General features: G+C 38.4%; 1 protein-coding gene and 1 long non-coding RNA gene across 2 annotated transcripts in view; one reads left to right on the forward strand and one right to left on the reverse strand.

The window, feature by feature from the left end:
• Positions 1–375: 375 nt before the first annotated feature.
• On the forward strand, positions 376–4,027 carry ponzr2 (plac8 onzin related protein 2). The gene is made up of 4 exons (XM_063894432.1): positions 376–516; positions 1,753–1,867; positions 2,446–2,600; positions 3,108–4,027. Exons 2-4 carry the CDS (start codon positions 1,762–1,764, stop codon positions 3,228–3,230), a joined length of 384 nt encoding a protein of 127 aa, XP_063750502.1. The 5' UTR covers positions 376–516; positions 1,753–1,761; the 3' UTR covers positions 3,231–4,027.
• Positions 1,980–13,204, reverse strand: part of LOC134871643 (uncharacterized) — a 32,712-nt gene continuing 21,487 nt past the window's right edge. Inside the window, exons 3-4 of the long non-coding RNA XR_010166720.1 lie at positions 8,852–8,924; positions 1,980–4,416 (exon numbers count right to left, since the gene is read on the reverse strand). This is a non-coding gene — a long non-coding RNA (uncharacterized LOC134871643). The remainder of the gene's footprint in view (positions 4,417–8,851; positions 8,925–13,204) is intronic.

Raw genomic sequence — 13,204 nt, forward strand, 5'->3', positions numbered from 1 at the left:
TGAGTGAGGAGGGGGTTCTTATAGAACGCCGACCGGCTCACGGGATACACAAGACAAGAAATGGTGGGGAACCACTGCACTAAGCAACAGTGTCACATACAGTGGAGGAAATAAGTATTTGATATTTGGTAAATGTTCTGGATTTTTTTTTGATATTCTGTCTCTCACTGTGAAAACTAACTAACCATAACAATGACAGACGATTCATTTCTTTGTAAGTGGGTCAACTAACTAAATTGGCAGGGGATCAAATACTTATTTCCTCCACTGTAAGTTTCTGACATGAGGTCATGACGTATATTTGGTGATGCTCATGTGATAGCCTCACCCTAGATCTTAGCAGCTTACAAAAAATAATAGCAAATTGATGTTCACGGAAAGCAGGGCTGACTGGTTTGTCCAGTTTTTACTTTCAGGTGTTCTGTTGTCTACAGGTATTCAGATTCCAACTGTTCAGTGCAGACATCGACTGTAACAGGACGAACAATTCAGAGCTCTCTCAACACACAAATACAGGTCAGATATTAACTAGGCACTATCATGATAATGCTCTATATATTTATATATACATACATTAGCTTTTAGAATTTTGAACCTGTCTGTATTTATCCTAGTATTTGTGTCGTGTTAATTTTCTCTAGTATAGAGTGTGTGCTTTTCTTCTGTATAGGACTTTGCCAAAAATACTTTTCTTTAACATTTATAGATTTATGTATTATTCCTTAATGTGATTACATTGGCTGAAAGATGTAACTTTTATTGTCAAAAAGAAAATACAAGAATGTGTAACTTGAGAATTCAAATGGCCGAAGATCCTAGGACCTTAATATTTTGAAATGAAAATGAATTACAAAGATATCCCTATCAGAGAATCTCCAACTTTGAAGGCCTATGGGATGGGTTCAAAAGGTCAGCAAATAATCCATATAGCACTAAGTAAATTCAGAGTTAAACATAGACTCAATGTTACATTTGAATCCTTTGTTAGGTTACCTCTTTTCCTCAACAAATCAAAGACAAACTGTGACATGTGGAAAAGGTTCACTTGACAAAAAGCACTTTTTTTGGAAAATTTAAATTACATGACTGTTATTTCTAACTCAGTCAAGTCACTAAAATTATGACACAGCATGTCATGTAATTCCCCTCCAGAATGACACATACTGGTGATATCTGATCTATCGGCAGGCTGTTATTCAGTGTCAGTGCCTACAAAAAACAAAGTTAAAATGACTTCTTTGCCACAGTTTCTTAACTAACCTTTTTGTTATTAATTAATTAAAATTAATTGTTTATTATGGGAAATCCTGTGGCCATGATAAAAAGAAATCACATTTACCAAAAGCACTGTGGTTACATTACATTTCTTACATGTTATTTAGCTGAAGCTTTAGTCCAACGTGTTAACAATGTTGACCATCAACCATGTAATAATAAAACGTGCTCCACCTCTTGAGTCGCAGCAGCACAATTAGCTTGACTAATATGCTTGTTTGACCAAATACAGTACAGGTGTTGCTGTGAACTAGTTTTTCGCCAGGCCAAAAACACAAAAGCATCTCAATACTTTGTCCTCGGGTGAACATTTGACTTCAAACACTCACATCCTTAAGTCTCCATCAGAGCAACAACAGAGTGGTAATCCCAGCTCCCCTGATTTGTTTGTTTGCACTTTTCATATGATTGTATTTTGTATAAACAACTTTAACCAACATTTTTGACATGAATTATAAGAGCTGTTTCCTCCTTTAGAAAACCATCATGAGTTCCAAGATGGTCATCAGGCAGCCTGAGCCTGTGATGGATGCCCGGGAATCGGATGAGTGGGGATCGGGGATCTGTGACTGCTGTCAAGATGTGCCCGAGTGTAAGTATTTCTTCATTTTAGGAGAGAAGTCATAAGTATAGTTTATATTTGATTTGTATCTCTTGTGTACAGTCATGCTATGATTCTGTGACGAAAGGGCTTTCTTTGCTCACTTAAAGGACAGGTCTTTGTTCATTGTTTATTCTGTAGTTTTCAAATTAGTTAAAATTTCACATTTTGATATGAACTGCAACATAAACACACAAAAGATAACGGTACATTTAATCATTTCCATACTGATTTAATGTGTCATTTGCAACAAACCAACCAATCTTGTTGATTTGAACACGAAAAATACTTCCGAATAATACCGATAGTTACTCATCCATGTTTTATGAAATTACATCAAAAATACACTGCCAAATGTTATATAAAAAAATGTAACCTGAAATATTTTTTCTGAGAAAGGAAAGGTATAGTTGACCTACCTACTAGTTGACCTACTTCATTTACTAGTATCTTAAATGATTGTTTGCATATTTGTGTGTTTCTTTGTCTCTGGGATCTCACAGGTGCATTTTTGCAATAGGTGTGTTTATCTGTTGCTTATGTGGTATGTTTTTTTATTTCTGGTAAAGGTTGTTTAGCTTTCTGGTGCTTGCCCTGCTTCGCCTGTAAAACAACCAAGAAATACGGGCAGTGTCTGTGCCTCCCCCTGTTGGACATGTTTGGTTTTATCCCTCCCGTCACCATGTCCATGAGGGTCTCCATGAGGCAGCGCTACGGCATCAAAGTAAGACACGATTCTCTTTTGTTGGTGTCAGGGGGCAGAAATATTAGATTTTTACTCATGTTTTTTGTTGACCACTATCCACAAAACTTTTATATTTCATGGAGACCAAGGGAGACATGTTAAATTACATGATTTAAACTTGTATAGCAAATGTCCCGGAAGTTAAGAAAAATATGGGAGTGATATTCAAGATTTTCAACAGTACAACAGACAACCATTTCATCAAGGGTTAGGAAAGATGTGTGTTTTTTTTTTAACTGCTACTGATAAAATAAAGGTCTACACACAAAACCCCTTGGTCAGAGCTGGGAGGAAATCATAGTTGGGCTTAGAAAGTTACTTTTTGAAGGTTTTTGGAACCTTTGGTAAAAGAACAAAAAAACACTCAGGGTTATGGTGGTAAAATTGACTTTAGACAGGTAGGGTAAACCAAGTGTCTGAATGAATAATCAGAATTAGTGATGCAGTCTGTAAATCATAATTTTCACCTAACTGTATTCTCTGCAGGACACCATGTGTAGGGACTGTGTGTTTGCCACCTTTTGTGCGTCCTGCAGCTGGTGTCAGATGTCCAGAGAGATGAGGAGAAGAGACCTCCAAGTCGTCTTAGTCAGTGCCAAGAACACATGAGTTCACTCCCGTGTCTTCACCACCACCAAGGCTGTAACATGCTTCATTAACACACAGCCTGCTGCAGATTTTTTTAACACATCTAAACATTATAAATACACTTACACTGAAGCGTATGTGAAAGAGAAAAGCCTACACTGAACAAACTGAAACGTTTACTTTAATTTAATGTATTATGTCAACAGATTTTACATTACTGCATCATGTCAGCTTGAAGCAATAATATGAAGTTTACATCAAAACTAAAAGTTGGTTCAACTTAATATTATTGGTTTCAACTAACCTTACACCGTTATGTGAAATTTGTTGGCATCCATTTTTTCAGTGATACGGTGCTCATGTCAATGACTGAAAAGCAATATGTGAAATACTAATGTAATAAGATTAGCTAAGATGATCGACCTATAACTCCCACAGCATCTTAAGAGCTCTTGCAGCAGGACATTTAGAAAGAAAGTGTTTGAAATATGTTACGCCCGAGTGTTTTCCCAGTTAATCTTTTTAGATGAAAGCACTTACTTTTACTGAAAAAAATGATATCTGATCTTGGTCAAAGGGAACTGTTCGCTGACTTTAAGACAACTGTTCTTGAAGAGCCTTCATGAATTACATGTTTTTACTTTGTTTACATGTTGTGTAAGCAAACCTACAGCATGGGTTTATCATCATGCCACCAGATTTGTAAACTTGTATTGTTTTCACATACTAATATACTATCTGACAAAAACACACTTTCAGCAATTTAAAATTATGACATCTCATTATGTATTTCTATTAAATTTGTATATAGAAAATCAGCCATTCATTTTGCTTCATTTACAGTATTCATATTGAACAAACGTACTTTCATAATAATTCAGTTTCTATCAATACAGTTAAATCAATTACCATCATATTTTATTGATGCATATTTATATGGCACATTGTTAAGAGCATGTCACATCAAATGCATTACTCAGTTTTCACAAATGGAAAACAAACAAAGAGCAAATTGCTGTGAAAATGTACAGAAAGCACCTTAAATTAAAGTCACTTGAAATGCTGTTGTGACACCTACCCTAACGGCTAGAGGGAGCCACATTCTTCACAATGAAAAATGTGTTTTATAGATGGTTGAGGCCATGTGGGGTCACAGTGAATCAGACCAATGATGTGCAGCAAGCCATGTCACGGACCTGTTAACCACCTGCACAGGAGAGGGAAAATAGCAAAGACACCTTACAATAAATGAAGCTTTTCTGCACTCAATGTCAGCGTTTTAAAGACCAATTCTCCATTAGCACAGATAGTAAATGTCTTTCTGCCGTTGTAAATTGCATAATGCTGCTTTGAAACCCCACCCATGAAAATACGGACACACAAACCTCTTTTGAATCTGACACATACTGCGAAGTGGCACTCAACAACTTCCTTTTCATTAGGGTTTAGTTCTACTAAACTATGCAATTGGCACTGGGGGAAAAAGTTGATTAGTCATTTCAGATCAAATACAAACGTGTCTACAGGATAGACATTCAACATATAAAGTTAAATGTCCAGTAATAAATAAATACATTATGGATTCATAGTTTTATTTACAGGACAATTCAGTTTTTTTTAATCAAGAATTGGTTTTAAATTCCATAGTTTATAAATACTTATAAAAAACATAAAACAACAATTTTGTAACATAATATTCTATATTTGTTCCCATCTGTATTTAGCAAGAGGCATTTAGGTCATGTCATATAAGCCTAAACCGAAAATCAATAGGATTAGTCTTTTAGAGGGACGAGCAAAAACATATTTTACATTGAGAAAATAAAAACGTTTTCAATAAAATACAAAAAACAAAGTTTCTGTAAATAGGCTGCTTTACATAACAACACCTGTAATGTATGGTCAGCTACATGCTTGCAAATACCCATTAAATGAAAAGAAGATGGAGAAGAACAGATGTATTATTTGTTTCACTATCACTATCATGTGAAATTTTGTCAAATTATGCCCAATAAATGTTCCTATTAGTCCGGTTTGCACTCCAACAAAGGCGATCCTTCCCCTCTGCTGGCACACTTGGCCCTGGTGTTCACTGTAAATTGCTCAGTGGGTTGTTTTTAATGGGATTATAATGACAGTTATGGTTTGCAAGAATTGATGTTTGTGACTTTTACGAGGTGTGAGTGAAGGGGCGGGACCAGGCGGCTCATAAAGGCTGCAGGAATGTTAATTGGTCGAGGCCACTGCTGCCCTCTTTGTTCTGCTCTCTCATACTGGGCTTCTGTTGCGCCCGTTAAAGGCCAAAGAACTGATTTAAAATCTGTGACTTTAACCCCGCACACCCTCCAACACCCCCCACGCACACATATGTACACAGCTTATCCCACCTACAGCCCCCCTTGTTCATCCCCTCCCATTCTTTCTTCTGGGGTTTCCTCCTGAAAATGGACCCCTTTGCTGCTCTCATTTCCTCCATGTTGCTTAATCAGGTGGTTGGCACCCCCCTCCCTGCTGGGATTGATCCAGTGTTGGGGGAGTAATTTTATCACAGCTTTTTTTTTTCTTTCTCTTGTGGTCACTTTGACGGCTGCACTTCAACCCAGATCCAGGTTCTAAGGTGAGGGAGGTTTCCGAAAGCCCAAATGGGATTAGTGTCATTTTTTATTATTTGGAAACATTGAATACATTTATAATTTATTGTTTTGAAATTCACTGTGAGTCTGAAAAATGTGATGGCCTATTTAGTATTTAATTTATTTATCATGGTTTCATTCTTTGATCTTCATTCTTATGATTTGATTTTACTTTGTGTAGCCTTGTCTTTAATAGTTAACTGTGTTCTATTATCGTGATATACATAATGTTCTCTTTTCCACCACGTACACATTCACTTCTTAAAGGTTTTGGAACAGTTTGATGCATTTGGTTCACAGGTTGTAATATTTGTATTACATTTTCTTCATTAGTTTTACAAAATAAGGTTTTTACGACTATTAAAGAAATGTCTTCAGCTCATTTATGTTATTCTCCTCATTTAGGAAGTATTTTCAAATCAGTCCTTACAACAAATACCCTTGTTTCAAATAGACTACAGTGTCCTTGCAGCAAGAAATCACCAACTTTTCAATGTGTTGGAATATGAAATGCTCTTGGAAATCAGTTCAAATCTGCTCATTAAAAATAATCTATGCATTTTCCAATTAAAACTGAAAAGTATCAGACCTAAAAAACTCTTCAGTGGTGAATCCTTAAATGTAAATCCGAGGTCATGAGATGGATTTGAACCTGGATATCATTGAATTTGCCGAGTGTCATCCTGTCTGTCTGAGGTTTCCACCATGACAGATGGAGACATCGTCTATCTGTCCATAATTTCCAGGGGAAGTGTTCCTTTCAAAAGACAAGGTTGGAGTTGCAGGGGAGTCGTCTGATAACGGTTCAGGTTAAGATGAGGCGGGAGGGGCAGGCGTAGTCCAACACACACTATCAGACGACGGGCCTCCGAGCAAACAAACAGCTCTGACCTCTCAAAACATTGGCAGCAGGGAGCAGCTGATAGTGAGAGACGGATAGGTGGAGGTAGGTGATGTAGCAGTGTGAGTGTGTGTAGGGGAGGCAGGGGGCGGGGGCAAAAGGGCATGCAGGGCAAGAATTATCTGATCCCTCCTTGATCTTAGTGTGTCAGTGTCTATCAAAATCTGAAGGGTGTGTCTGCATGTGTGTGAGTGTTATCTTTATGGTTTGTGTGTCGCCATGTCTTAAAGAGCTGTTAATCCAAAAATTACTTACACTCCCCTAACATTCAGATCTTTTGCATCCTCACAAAAATGTCAACACTAGCGTTGTCTAATCCTGTTTAAAGGTTTGTCATCTGCATTGAAATTTTTGAACAACGGAAAATAACTTAAGCAAGCACACTCCATACTAACAGTTCAATACAGTGATTATAACTTAGATAATGTAGTATTGAGTTTAATGCAGGAATTGTTGTGATTATTATATAGAGCAGCGAGAAGCCTAAATATGTTTTCCAATTCCTACAATACGTACTTGTAGGAACTTTTGCCATTTCATGACGACCATCTTGCCCTGGTGTTCTTTTTTGTGTTCATAAGCTCTGGTTTAATGTAGATAGACTGTTAAAAAACACATTTGCTTTTTTGGCGACATGGCCTGCCTTCTTTGTACATACATTGATTTGTCTGTGACACATTCAGACAAATGAGAAAAGAGAAGGTCGGGAGGTGTAGCAGCAGCAGGGTGAAGGGGAGGAAAGGGTCAACAAATTCTTTGATTACTGAACCTTGTCATTCAGATAGCAGAAGGCTCGAACACTTGGCAAACTCACCGGACAGCAGCGATGCAGACTCATAAGACTGAGGACTCTCCTGCAGAAACTAAATGCAAATGTACTGGGCAGTAAGATGGCTACAGTCTCTTAAGAAGCTATTAAAGCCATTAAAAGAAGAGATAAAATAAATAATTAATGAGTTGATTAAGAACCAACTAAAAACAATTGAATGTTTATGTCATTCATTAAGCAAATGTTCCAAACAAAGGCAAGGTTCAAGATCTCAGATGTTAGGGTTTGCTGTTTATTTCCGTTTTGATATCATCAAAAATAGAAAATCTCTGTTATTTAGCTGTTGGTTTGAAAAAACAAGCCTTTTAAAGACATTATCTTGGGTTCTGGGAACTAGTAATGGACATTTGTTCTCAGTTTTTTCACATTTAAGATACCAAACTATTTTTGAGTAACACTGACAGAAAAGAGACCATTTAAACATGTCTTGGTTGCGGCCCTCAATGCCATAGTTTAAATGTACAAATCTCTCATTTGATGCATCATTTAGGTGGTGCAATAATGATTCAGTTGTACTAGTAGTAGTTCCACTAGGGGGCATTACTGGGAGTTAAACCCATGCCAGACTCCTGACTAGGATCTCCACTGTTGTTAGCCTTGATATACGGCTGCTGGAAACAACCCCTAAGTGCATCTCAAGGTTCATTGAAAGGGTGAATAGGATCTATAACTCTTGAGTGGATGTAGTTGTTCATCTGTTGTGTCGGGCAGCGACCTTACAAACTTGTTTAGTTTCAGGAAGAAAAAAAAAGTGTGTTACTTGGTTTGGCTTAAAACACATGAAACATCTCCTAACCCACTGCCACACTAACAGTACTTCCAAGCTCATTTAGATACGTACATTTTTTAAAGATGCGTTTGATTCACAATTAGGTATATATTTTAATTGGTTTAGAACTCAAATGATAATCGAAGACCATTTATATATTTGTCTCAGAAAAATTGGCAGAAAAAATGTGTTTGTAGGGAAAAGGTCAACACAGCACAATGAATTTCAGGGATTGCTGCAAATTTAGATTTTTTAGTAAATCTTCTTGTACTTATTTTTACAACCCCTGAAAAATATATTTTGACAAAATCATCATTAATATCATCAAATAGTGAATGCGAACATTATGAATTCATTGTTGTATTCTGATGAGAGCACTAAGGGAAAGGAATTATCGAAATTCATCCTGGATAACCATGAATCAACGTGTTCAGGGTTTTATTTGATAAAACAGTGATTGATAAAGGGAGTTTTTAAAACGTTTTTAAAAAAAATGTATTTAGAGCTTACCATATAGTATTTTTTTCCATCTCAAGTGTCCTCCTCAGCCTCGGTCCTTTTAGTCTTCTAGGTTTTTTCTGCTCTGTTTGGGTAAAATATATATAAATATTGAGGCAAATTAACATGAATGCAAATCAAAAGTAGTCAGTTACACCAAATCCAAGCTTTAAAACATCCGAAGACATTGTATAGATATTTGACATCCCATAGTGACTCCTGCATCTGACATTTGCTGAGAATTATACTGTCTAAAGCTAAGAGTGCAGCCTGTGAATTACCTTTCACAGTCAGCAGGAACTTAAACTGTCCAGAGCTGCTGCTTGGTGACTGGAGGTGTGTGTGTGTGTGTGTGTGTGTGTGTGTGTGTGTGTGTGTGTGTGTGTGTGTGTGTGTGTGTGTGTGTGTGTGTGTGTGTGTGTGTGTGTATGTGGGGGTCACATCTTTTCCGATCATGATTTTTAGATACTTAGGATTTTTTTTTGATTTTCAGATTTTGGCAGATCTTTATCCCATATACTTCCTAGAGAATTTACTAAATCATTTCCCATTTATTAGCATGAAAGGATCAGGAAAAGCCTTATTTGACAAGTGTTTGCCAAGTTATACTGTACATTTGCTTGTTACAACACACCAGAGACTTGACAAAGTCATTGTATCAGCCTAAACTACTTCAAATGTAAATCTTTTCACACATGTAACATCTTGCATATAGCCAAATGTTTTTGATGACTAAAACAGCTTTTGTAAATCAATTTAAAGTTTCATTCAAGTTTTGTTTTGTTTAAAATCTCTTTAATGCCACATTTTGTGACTCCAAAAAATATTACATTCAACATCATTTTCTTGGCTAGATTTTAAACATGTTTAAGCCATGCAACATACAGTATACTTTTAATATCCAGTACGAGACTTCAAAGTTTCACACGGGTGGCCCCAGATAGAAGAATCGGGACTTTGAAATCTTACGATATATTTTTAGTACACTACACATGGCACTTTCATGTGCAGTCCAGCCATACTGTGACACTTGGCAGCTGTCTCTGCATGCAGCGCTCAGTCATTATTAAAGCAAATGGATTGTTTGTTTGGTTTCTTCTCAATTTGAAATTTGTCACTTCCTGTGGGAGGAAAGTCATAGGTAACAAGGCAAAACCTACAATGTTACAATTAGAAAAGAACGTTATGAGGATTTTCATTGCAGTGCAGTCCTGCCTGACCAACAACACCACTAACTACTCTGACCCCCACCCCCTGCCTCCACCTCCACCACCCAAACCTAGACTCTTTGTCACCGTGGTGATTGGTAGACTAAACACTGTGCAATATTCACCAGATCCACAACCCATTGGATCATTAAAAACATTAAGACGATACAAAAGGAAACAAAACTCGTGACCCTGCCCCACCCATGTGTCCCCCTGGCCTCCTCACACTCTCTATTTTAAGTGCATGGTCACAACGACATGAAATTGCAAACACACATGTAGACTGAAGCTTATATTCTTAACATTCTTCGGCCAGTAAACAAACGGGCCGGACAGATGCATCACCCCCAGCAGACACACAGAATCGAGGGCTGGGAATGTTTACACGGTCCTGTCGCCCTCGGAGGCCTCATCCAGAGCCGGTGAGGTCTCAGAGGGAGAGTGGAGCAACACTAAGAGACAATATTCATCAGGTCAGGAATTATCAGATAGCGCTTCACATGAGACTGCAATAAAGTGCTCAAAATCATCTGATACACTTTTTTTTTAATACACTTTCTCTTTCAAAAAGACCATATAGCATGGTTTTCTTTGATCATTATCATGTTCAAGTGCCACATAATGCGCATGAAGCAGAACTTAATCTGGCTCTGTGTGGGGAGTTGGCTCTCTTAACTCTCTGACTTTGGAGGCCATTGATGCCTCAGAGAATGCAGATGCAAAAAGGAGGTTTTTTGACATACTTTCTAACGTATAAAATCATGAACTGGTTTCCTTTCCACATTTGGAAATTCAGCAAGATTCAGAAATCTTGCATGTAGTCACTGGACTGGGTTAACAATGGCCTAATTAAGTTACTCAACTATAGTTCTTGATAGCAAAAATATTCTGCTCTTGGGAGTGGTACTTCTCACTAGATCAACTTTCAAGGCAGAAATTCCAGCGCTTAATATTGCTAACAAAACAAAAAACACAGTTACTATCTTGTGTACAGCTTCATCGGCGAGTTAAACAACCCGTGATTGGCAATAGTATCACTATTAGACGGAGAGAGAGTATGAATGATTGTGTTCCACCAATATTATTAAATATAGTGTAATTGGTGCACCCTGAATTTATTCATGTTGACAACGAAAAAGAAAAAAAGGTTAGCAGTACCAGAGATATTGCCTCTTTTAACCTCATATGCTAGCGGATAAGTTAGCCTTACATCGTTAGTAAGTTTACGCTTATTAATTCCACACTGTCACTTGTTTGGCATTTTTTTAAATACAAAGAGGCTCTTAACAAGCATGACTCATATGCTCTACTCCGGAAAACCTGTATACCGACTTTGATGAGTGATACAGTAGAGCTTTTTTTTTAACCAATGCCGCTTTTTCATCAACTCGGAGCCGGAGCCGGAAAAGGTCTGGTTTTCCGTGTCGCAGCGGCGCCGGTGCCTGCTTTAAGCGCCGAAAAACCGGATCTTTCTGGCCCCACTCGGCAAGAACTCGGCAAAATACGTCACGCTTACTTTGGAAGGGGGCGAGATTAACCTGAGCAATAACAGTTCATGGCGAATACAAATTGCAAGCAGTAGCGCTGAGCAAAGTGACTAGGACGCTGCCACACACTTATAAAAAAACATACTTTATAAAGTCAGGCAACACTAACCAGGCTCAGTTTGATGCTGTTTATTTTTACTTTAATCACCATCCGTTCACTGTTATTGATCATTGTGAAGAGCAGGCATACGTGTTCCTGTTGTTTTGTATTATTACAGCTATCGGATTGAATCAATACATGGGCTACACTGCCTGCCATCAGGAGTACAATCATAAAAAAAACTACGCCGGTAAAATATGCCGGTAGAAAATGGTCTATCCCACAATAGGATAGCAAAGTAGTCAAGATAGTCAGAGTAGCCTCGCTTGCTATGCTAACATCACCTGTCTAATGCGAGAGACACTTTCATAACAGCGTTGTGAGACTGAAACACATTCACCTATGGGGAGGGGGGTATGCATCAGCTGCTTGTGTGACAGTCAGACAATATGAATCAGTCACAAGAGGGCACGTAAACGGTTACGTCATGACGCAGAGATGAAGCAAGGACGCAGCTCCACTTGAGCTCCACTCTGCCTCTAAACGGTGGACACACAGGTGTGCTACAGGCTAGAACCAGAAAAGCGCTAGAAAAGCAAAAGATCGGATCTTGAACTGGACCCGGTTTGGTGGAAAAGAGGCACAAGTAGGCGAGCTTTAGCTCCATTTAGCCTAACCAAACTATAATGGTGGCAGATTAGATACAAAAAATAAAAAAAAACAAGTACTAGTATGTGGTTTTGTTTTATGGACTTTTGTTAAAATTAAATGTAATTGATCCAACGGGGCAATTCAAAAAGTTTGTAAACCTTTTTTGCTTTATTTGTCACAATACAATTTTGGGGTTTGGCTTACTAGAAGCAAAGAGTGGATTCGTTTGCAGCATGCAGTTGAGTCATGGGACTGCATAACAAACATCCAGCAGACATGTTGGAGTCCCCGTGGCCCCGGATACGAATGAACTGACCACATTCTACTGTGACTCCACATCAGTCAAAAAGATATACGCTACTTCCTATACACACACACACACACACACACACACACACACACACACACACACACACACACACACACACACACACACACACACACACACACACACACACACACACACACACACACACACAGAAACTCTAAGAAAAAGTCTCCATCCCAGTCTCCATCAGTCAAGTCCTGTGGCCGATGAACTTCCATCGTCTCCAAGGTTGATAACAAGCCTCTTAAGCTTGGCGGCTAATCAAGCTCAAAGGAGGGAGAGAAAGAGAGATAGTGGGGGAGAACAAGAGGTCTGCCTGTGGATGCAGTGAAGTTTCTCTCTCTCTCCCTCTCTTTCCTCTTCATTTTCAATTTTCCCTTATCTTCCTCTCTCCACAGGGGGAGGCGGAGGGAGGCCTAATAGCCTGCGAGGGGGGCTCTCCAGAGTCTCTCTACATACCAGTCATTTACTACAGGAGAGAGAGAGGGGGAAAAAAGAGAAATGTGCTGATAAATCATCAAGGGTCACACGGCTTCCATGTTCCCCAGAGTCACGGAGATAGAGCGTAGACAAAAAATGAAAGAAACCAAC

The sequence above is a fragment of the Eleginops maclovinus genome, chromosome 11, assembly GCF_036324505.1.
Source record: "Eleginops maclovinus isolate JMC-PN-2008 ecotype Puerto Natales chromosome 11, JC_Emac_rtc_rv5, whole genome shotgun sequence".
Classification (NCBI taxonomy): Eukaryota; Metazoa; Chordata; class Actinopteri; order Perciformes; family Eleginopidae; genus Eleginops; species Eleginops maclovinus.

What these genes read in the sequence shown, in the direction of transcription:
- ponzr2 (XM_063894432.1), top strand. Translation starts at nt 1,762, where the DNA reads ATGAGTTCCAAGATGGTCATCAGGCAGCCTGAGCCTGTGATGGATGCC. An exon ending in CTGTCAAGATGTGCCCGAGT is followed by an intron (nt 1,868 to 2,445) that starts GTAAGTATTTCT and finishes TTTCTGGTAAAG; the next exon opens with GTTGTTTAGCTTTCTGGTGC. An exon ending in GGCAGCGCTACGGCATCAAA is followed by an intron (nt 2,601 to 3,107) that starts GTAAGACACGAT and finishes TATTCTCTGCAG; the next exon opens with GACACCATGTGTAGGGACTG.